The following is a 9,223-nucleotide window of genomic DNA, read 5'->3' on the forward strand; positions in this document are numbered from 1 at the left end:
GTCTATGGTGTGCCCTCCTTTATTGCAATAGGTACATATTCTTGTGGATGAAAATCTTTGGTTGTATCCTCTTCCTCCCAACCTTCTTCTGCCTCTTTGGTATTAATTACTGCTTCTACCATTTTTAGTTTTCCAAGCATCATCTTGACTTCTTTGGATCACTACATTGTCCTTTCCTATGGTGGTCCTCCAATTCTCATTGTCCCTTCTATTGGATAAGAGCTTTGTTTCATTATTCTGAGTAGTGTCTAATTGATTCTCAGCCTGGGTGACTAAAGAGAATACCTTGTTGATGGAAAGTAGAGGTTCCATCAATAAGATTTGAGACTTTGTGGTTTAAAATTGGTCATTCAATACCTTTAGAAAACATATATTCTGATTCTCTATGATCCTTGATGCTTTTAAGTAGGTTGCATCTGCATTGAATCTCACAAGTACAAGAAGGTGTAGGTCTCAAGGATTCTAGTTATTCCCAAATGGTTTTCAGAAGAGTAAAATATCTTGATACATCTCTTTCTCCTTTCTTGATGGAGTGGATTTCTTAAAGCAGATTGGACATTTTAAAATAACTGCCTTTCGAAAACCTTTCTCTTAGATCTTTCCATAGATCTTGTGCACTGTCAATATAGACAGTGCTTTCAACAATTTGGGGGAAAGGTATCTAGTGATCCAGGACACAACCATATTGTTGCATCTTTCTCAAATATCAAAGTGAGGATCAATAGGAGAAGGTACTCTTATGGAGCCATCAACGAATTTGAGTTTGTTCTTAGATGATAAAGATCTTCTCATGGCTCTACTCCATGAATGGTAATTCTCACCTTCTAATAGTGGTGATACTAGAATGGCACTAGGGTTCTCCCTTGGATGTAGGTAGTATACATTGATAGGGATTTGTGGATCGACATTAAGGAAAGGAATAGAGGAGTTACCTTGTGATTCATGAATACTAGAATGTTCCATGGTGTTTTAGAAGAAAACAAAAGAAAGGGCTTAATCAGAATAAGAAAATCTTCAAAGAGAATAAGAAGAAGACTGAACCTTGACACTGGTTTTTCTATGGTGATCTGATTGCAACTATCAATGGTTTATATTTTGAACTGAACATGAAACGAGAGAACCAGAATGAGGAGAATGGCATTCTTCAAATTTTGATGTCAGTAGATTCAGGATGCGCAACAGAGCTCTCAGATTAAGAGCTTTGATACCATATTGCAATTGAAAAAATACTTCATTATTTCTTCTTGAGTAAAGCTTTCACAAAAGCTTAATTTATACAAGAAAAAGACACAATTGACAAATAACAAACCAACAGTCAAAAACAGAAAATAAACTAAAAAGGAAAAAGACTTAATAACAAACTTAACATAAAGCTATTTTGGAAACTATTAACTAACAAACAAAAAACCAAAAAGAAGAACTTCAAAGCTCTAAATCTAAAGCAATGAAATGATGATGAGGATTATGATCATAATATATTTAAGTAAAAAATGAAGAACAAATACCAAATAACAATAAAGTAATTTTTTACTACAAGCAAAGTTGTCTGATTTTTGTAGTATAACTAACAATATTCTTATTTTTTTACACGTCTTCTTTATGTATCTTTTGAAACAATATCCTCTATCACAAAAATATTTTTTCCTCATATCTTTAATAGAGTATTACAAATAATATATAAATATTAGTTTTTATTTTCTCAATAAAATGACATTTTGATTGACCTGAGACAGAAATGATGACAAAAGATCTTCATCCCACCTTTTGAGTGTTTCACTCGCATTGTATTTTCTAAAGTACTTTTGTTAGGGTTTGTTTGAGAGTTGAATTTTGGAGGGGAAATAAGATAAATGGAAGACTTAGGAGCCATGAAATATACTTGTGACATGACTCTCAAGCCTTCCATTTCTCTTCCCCTCCAAAATTCAACTCCCAAACAAGCCCTTAGGTTTCTTAACCCATCTTTTCATCAAAAATGAGATTTTCTAAAGATGATTACCTCATACGTAAATTGTAAATCTCATTATCACTTGTAAAATAAATTTGTTTTTATGGAGAGATTTTGTCAATACACACGCTTAACAAAATTTCACTACAAACAAGTTCGTAATCATTGTTTATATTTTTGCTCTATGAATAACAATGGTGAAATGGGTATAAAAAGTTCACTAATCACACTCTCACAACCCCCCTTAACACAATTCCCTTATTTGCATATACATTATAAAAGAATGTGATAATCATTTTCCTAAAACATGTAAAGGGAAAGAAAAAAGGTGTGGAAGAAAATTACACGAAAGTAAGAAATGATGTATACTTCGGCCCATAAAAAGTTTACACTATTCATTTACTATATTTTTATATAATGCTGTAAAATATATTTAAAATACACTAACACTTCAATACATTACGTTAATTAAAAATTTTAAATATTTATTATTACTATTATTATTATTTCTACTTAATTATTAATAACTAGATCATGTCTTTTCTATATTTTAAATACTCTGATTTGGTCTTTTAGTGGTTTCCTATTTTTGTGCATGTAGTTGTGATAGTGCCGTGTATTTAGGATTACTTTCAGTAACTATTGCTGGAGGTTTCCTCCATAAATACTATTGTAATTCATGTGTTTACTGAATGAAAAATAACAGAGAACTTAATTCTCTACATGGTATTTAGAGCTAGATAATTTTTTTTCCTTTCTCTCTCTTCTCTTTCGTCGCATGACTAACACAAATCAATTTCTCCTCACTCTTGCCAACCACACAAATCCAAACCTTAATCTTCAAATTCCAGCCATCAATGTCAAGCTTGAACGGGACAATTACTCTTTATGGCGGTGCATTGTTATCTATGCTCTTGAGACATTCGACCTAGAAGCTTTCATTCTGAATCCTTCCCCACCACCAGAAACTTGTGTCATTACAACCGTTGGCGGTGTCTTCACCACCGAATCCAACCCTGATTTCATTATATGGAAGAAGCGAGACCGTTTTGTCTTTTATGGATTAAATCTACTCTCTCTGAGCGAGCACTCTCCTTGGTCGTTCGTCCCACATCCTCTCAAACAGCCTAGACTGCCATTGAAAAATCATTCCAGGCTCAAACTCGGGCTCACCGCATGGCTATGAAAGTTCAATTACAAACACTCACAAAGGGTTCTCTTTCTATGCTAGAATACATTAAGCATAAGTGCTCCATTGCCGACTCGCTAGCTGAGAATCTCCATCCCCTATCCGACGAAGATCTTGTTGGGTATATATTAAGCGGTCTTGATTCATCTTACAATGCCTTCTCTACTGCCTTCATGATGAAGTCTGATGATGTATCTGTTGATGATTTGGCTGGTCTCCTTCTTCAAGAGGAGGCTCGTCTTGGACAAGAATATGCTCGCCAAGCTATTGTTGTGCCTCCATCCAACATCCCAACATCACTTCTCTCTGGCTCCTCTGCGTTCACTACAAACCGGTTCTCCAACCGGGCGTTTTTCAACTCCAACAGTCGCAACAGTGGTGCTGGCTTCTCTTCAACACGCAACACTGAAAACCGCCGTTGTCACCCTCTATGTCAACTATGCAACAAACCATGTCACGAAGCTATTCAGTGCTGGCAACGAACAAATCAAATAGATTTCCCTTCCCGTCGTGTCAATCCACGGGCTTCGTTTTGCCATGCTAATGTAGCACAATCTGGCAGTTCCTCCACTGTTTTGGACCCATCGTGGTACTTTGACACGGGTGCCATAGATCATGTCACTCCAGGTATTTGCAAGCTTCACATTGTCGATGACTACACAGGACATGGCAAGCTGCAAGTAGCAAACGGTAACCATTTGTCTATTTCTCATGTGGGTTCATGTTTATTGCCTAATATTTTCATGCCTTCAAAACTGCTACCTATCTTCACAATCGTACAATCACTACCCTCCTTCGTTTTCAATCTCCCTATCAGCGATTATATCATAAAATTCTGGATTACAGTTTTCTCAAAAAAATTGGTTGCCTATGTTATCCATTTCTTCGGCCTTACACAAAACATAAAATTGATTTTCATTCTCTTCCATGTGTGTTTATTGGTTACAATGTTGCACATAAAGGGTACTTTTGTTTTCATAAACCATCCTCCCGCATTTATATTTCCCGCTATGTTGTCTTCAATGAACATGTTTTTCCCTATGCTACATTGTCCTCTCACACCAGAGCAAGCTACTCCACCACATCTACTTCAAAATGCTGCTACCTTGCCTCTTTCCTGCACACCAGAACCACAATGTCCTCCCCCTGTTATGCACCAATACTCATCCCCCATACTATCTCCTCAAACTAATACCCCTCCATCTCAACAGTCCACTGTGGCCTCCTCTGCCAAAAACACCCAACCCTCTACCTCCCATTACCGTCCTGCTGATCACACCACTCATCATATGGTAACTCGCGCACGAACCAACTCCTTAAAGCCAAAAACCTTCACCACCACCATATCTCCTACTAACATTGAGCCCCACACTTATACCCAAGCCATCAAACACACTTGTTGGCAACAAGCAACGCAAGATGAATATGATGCTCTCATGAGAAATAACACATGGTCTATTGTTTCTTGTCCTACTAATGTCAATATTTTTTGTTGTAAGTGGATTTTCAGGATTAAACGTCGCTCTGATGGTTCAATTGAGCGTCATAAAGTTCGTTTGGTTGCTCAAGGATTCAGTCAGCAGGAGGGTATTGATTTCTTTGCCACATTCAGCCTAGTTATAAAATCGACTACCATTCGGTTGGTCCTATCCATTGCTCTCTCATATGGATGGTGTATTCGGCAACTGGACATCAATAATGCATTTCTTAATGGTGATTTAATAGAAGTAGTGTACATGAAGCAACCTCCTGGTTTTGAGGATTCATCTCGCCCATCTCACGTGTGTCGCCTTCACAAAGCAATTTATGGACTGAAACAAGCTCCACGGGCATGGTTCACTAAGCTCAAACATCATCTTCTACGACAAGGATTCTGAGCTTGTCAGTCAGATACTTCATTGTTTGTCCACATTTCTCCCGCCTCCGTCATCTATATTCTTGTATATGTGGACGATTTCATTATTACAGGCAACAATGTCGCTCAGATTCAGAGGTTCATCACTCACTTAAATCAGGTTTTTGCACTCAAAGATCTTGGTAGTCTGCATATTTTTTTGGGCTTGCAAATACATAGAACTTCTACAGGTATAATTCTATCCCAACAAAACTACATCCATGATGTTCTTACCCGCAGAAACATGACCGAGGCCTCGCCCATCTCCACACCAGCTGATCCTAGTACTCGACTTATTCATCAAGGTGATCCATTTCATGATCCCAAGCTCTTTCGGCAAATTGTGGGTTCTCTTCAATATGTTACTATCACTCGTCCTGACATTGCATATGCCGTCAACCGAGTTTGCCAATTTTTGCACTCACCGACGACCCAACATTGGCAAGCGACAAAGAGAATCTTGCACTATTTAAAGGGGACTTCACATCACTGCCTCCATTTCACTCCAACTACAGCCACCTCTTTGCTAGCTTACTCAGATGTTGGCTGGATTTCAGACACGGAAGACAACAAATCTCAGTACGGTTATGCCATCTTCCATGGTTCTAATCTTATCAGTTGGACTTCTCGTAAACAACGAGTTGTTGCTCGCTCGAGTACAAAAGCTGAATACCGCTCTCTTGCCTACACTACAACCGAGTTGTTGTGGCTCAAACAGCTTATCACAGATCTCAACATTCCTCTTCGTAAGCCTCCTTTATTGTTATGTGACAATGTAGGTGCAATTTTCATGAGTAAGAATCATGTCACCCGTACGAAGTCGAAGCATATTGCCTTGGATTTTCATTTTATACATGAGCAAGTTGAAGTTGGTGCTCTAAATATATGTCATGTCTTTTCTATGGACCAGTTGGCTGATATTTTCACCAAACTGTTGGCAAAGGATCACGTTGCTCTACTTCGAAACAAGCTCCAAGTTCATCCTCTCCTTGAGCTTGCTGGGGGCTAATAACCAGATCATGTCCTTCCTATATTCTAGATACTCTGACCTGGTCTTTTAGTGGTTTCCTATTTTTTTTGCATGTAGTTGTGATAGTGTCGTGTATTTAGGATTACTTTCAGTAACTGTTGCTGGAGGTTTCCTCCAAAATACCATTGTAATTCATGTGTTTACTGAATGAAAAATAACAGAGAATTTCATTCTCTACAATTATTATTAGCATAAGACATAATTTGTAATTGTTGGGAGATCTTCATTCATGGGTTTTAACATTTCTCCATGGGCTATGTGAAAGAAGCATAGAAATGGGTTTGACATCATTTTGACCCAAAACCTTAAGACATTAGGTCTATCAATTCATCCACTTATATGCTCTTTAACTCATCCATTTTTACTTAATGTGTGACTTATTTATTCATACTTAGAATACCAAACAGAGACAACAAATTTTTATTCAACATACACATTTCTTTTCCAACAAAACAAATTTACAGCGTTGATGCACATTTTGTTTTGGTGTAGATTTTAGGAAATGATAGGTGATAGAAACAATTTCATATAAAATTGTGGCACAAGTGAACGAGATCCTGCCACACTGGTAGCTGCTAACCACAAGTTTATTTTTTAATCAAAATCGTGGCTACAAGCCATGTACGTGTTTTCATTTTTATTAAAATTGTGCCTCTCGAAGGCTTTATATTTATATTAAAGTCGTGCGCTAGATGCACAACACTCCTATCGCGGTCTTTTGTTTCAAAGCTTTCATAAAATTATTAAAAAATTCAATTCCTTGCAAATGTAGTTTTTTCAGGGAGATGGTTTTTAACAAAACATATTTATAAAAAAACTGTGTATATATATTGAATCTCTAAAAGAGCCTAAAAGCTTAGTTCCTTACAAATATTCTTCAAATTACATGTGCTAAATCATTAAGTGATACTTTTAAGAAAATAAGTGATTTTATTTATGAGAAAAAATCTTAAACAAACATGTACTAAATCATAATCTGATATTATCCATTAACTTTTCATGTTCTAGGCTACAAGAGAATAAGAAACTGTTGTTTTTTTGTAGGACTAGTTAAGTATAAGGAGATGAAAGAACCTTCAAATTTTATTAAGAAATTGAAGTAAGAATATTACTTCAATAAAAAAAGAAGTACAAGTAAAAGAACCTTAAAAAGCCACAACCTAACTTTTCATTCTGCCTAGCAAATAGAAAACATTATAATCAAAACCCAACATTAAATCTATTTTCCCAAAATAACATATAATAGCATCTTAAACAGGGAATAAGAATTCCATTCAAACCAAGAAAAATAGATAGACTTAAAACTTCATCTAATCTAAATCCAAGACTTGAACTTTATATTATTTATTATTTTCTCTAAATTTGTTTCCTTATTATTGAAAAGTGGGATATCATTCCTTCTTATCTAAAGAATCCAAATTCTAATCACACAAATAACATAAAAATATAAATAAAAACATATTCATCACTATTTTAATAAGTTTGATTCTCGAACCAATTAAAAGTTATCAGTTAATTTTTTGGAACATATCATCCTTATTCATCCAACAATATCATCTAGAAAACTTGTGAGATTCTTGTCTGAAGAGCCACCTTCCTTCACAGCTTCCTTTGCCAAACCCTTCCATTTCTTTGCATTCCTTCTCAATTCCTCTCCTTTTTCTCCATTGCCCATCACAATATCCAAGCCCTTCTTAATTTCCTCTCCTTTCACTATTAACTCATCATTCACCACATGATCTACCCTCACCCCAATCTTCCAAAGGTCTTCTATTAGCTTTGCATTGGTCTTCTGATCAACCTGTTGAGGAAATGCAACAACAGGCACCCCTGAAACCAAACATTCCAAGGTTGAATTCCATCCACAATGTGTCAAAAAACAACCGAAAGAAGGGTGTGACAACACCTCCACCTGTGAACACCATTCCACTATCTTCCCACTCTTTTTCAATTCCTCTATGCAACTCAACTCCTCTTCCTTTTCTTTTTCTTCTTCTCCTTTCTTTCCTTTTTCTCTAATGATGACCCACAAGAATGGATGTCCACTATCTAATAAACCACGTGCAATTTCCTCGAGTTGTATCTTAGATAACATAAGAAAGCTACCAAATGATACATAAACCACTGATGACTCGGGCTTTGAATCCAACCATTCAATATAATCATCTGAGGACTTAGAAATATCACCACCATATGAAGTATCAGCTGGAATCAACGGCCCAACTGAGATCACGTTGATTTTATCAACCGCTCTCAAAGCCTCTTGTTCCAATGCTTCAAAGGTGTTAACAAGTACTATTGGGTTTGTTTCATTATCAAGCACACGAAAATGCTCTTCAAACAATGGAATGAACACTGCGCTAAAATTTGTACTTGAAGTAGATGCTACTAAATATGATGGTAGGTCATTGGGTGCAAGCAATAACGGCAATCCTGGTAATTCTATGGAAGAAGACGAAGAAAACTCTTTGTCTTTGGTTTTGTCATATATATAATCACTATAACCGTGAGACTGATAGTAGAAGATGTCAAACACAGTGGCGGCTTGAACCCATAGAAGTGCTGATGGGAGGTGAAGCCCACGCGCCACTTCAGCAACCCATGAAATGATCAAGGTGTAGACTATGCAAGTAAAAGGGTGACCACCCTCTTTTGCGTTAGAGAGAACGATATTAGAGATAAACTCTGAGCCATGAAGCTTGAGTTCTGTCAGGAACAGTAGAAAGTCAGATTCATGATTAGCTTTGAAGTCGGCGTCGGAGATAGGGGCATAGTTGAGGCCAGGGACGGTGAGTGTAATGCAACGGTGCATTTGGAGGGTGGTAGAGAAAGTGACATGTGCACCTAAATCGATGAGTCTCTTGGCGAATTGGAGGGCAGGGTTTATGTGACCGTGTGTAGGGAATGCTATGATGAGGATGTGGTGGACCATGGTGATAAAATGAGTACCAAATGATGGTGCGTGTCTTATTTTTTGGGGTACTTATGGTGTGTGTCTTTGATGGTAAATGAATTGTTAAGTTAAAGCATGGGTTGGATAACATGGAGTATAATTTATAGGAATGAGGAAGAAGACATGTCTTAAACTAAGTTGCAGTGAATTTTTAATGACAATTGAGTATAATTAAAATTTTAATTAATATGGTATAGAGAATTGCCCCC

At 36.8% G+C, this 9,223-nt stretch overlaps 1 protein-coding gene across 1 annotated transcript; it reads right to left on the reverse strand.

Moving 5' to 3' along the window:
- Positions 1–7,594: 7,594 nt before the first annotated feature.
- LOC109340976 (crocetin glucosyltransferase, chloroplastic-like) lies at positions 7,595–9,039 on the reverse strand. The gene has a single exon (XM_019578755.1). It carries the CDS (start codon positions 8,991–8,993, stop codon positions 7,602–7,604), a length of 1,392 nt encoding a protein of 463 aa, XP_019434300.1. The 5' UTR covers positions 8,994–9,039; the 3' UTR covers positions 7,595–7,601.
- Positions 9,040–9,223: the final 184 nt, after the last annotated feature.

This window comes from Lupinus angustifolius, unplaced genomic scaffold (assembly GCF_001865875.1).
Source record: "Lupinus angustifolius cultivar Tanjil unplaced genomic scaffold, LupAngTanjil_v1.0 Scaffold_313_4, whole genome shotgun sequence".
In the NCBI taxonomy this organism is placed as follows: Eukaryota; Viridiplantae; Streptophyta; class Magnoliopsida; order Fabales; family Fabaceae; genus Lupinus; species Lupinus angustifolius.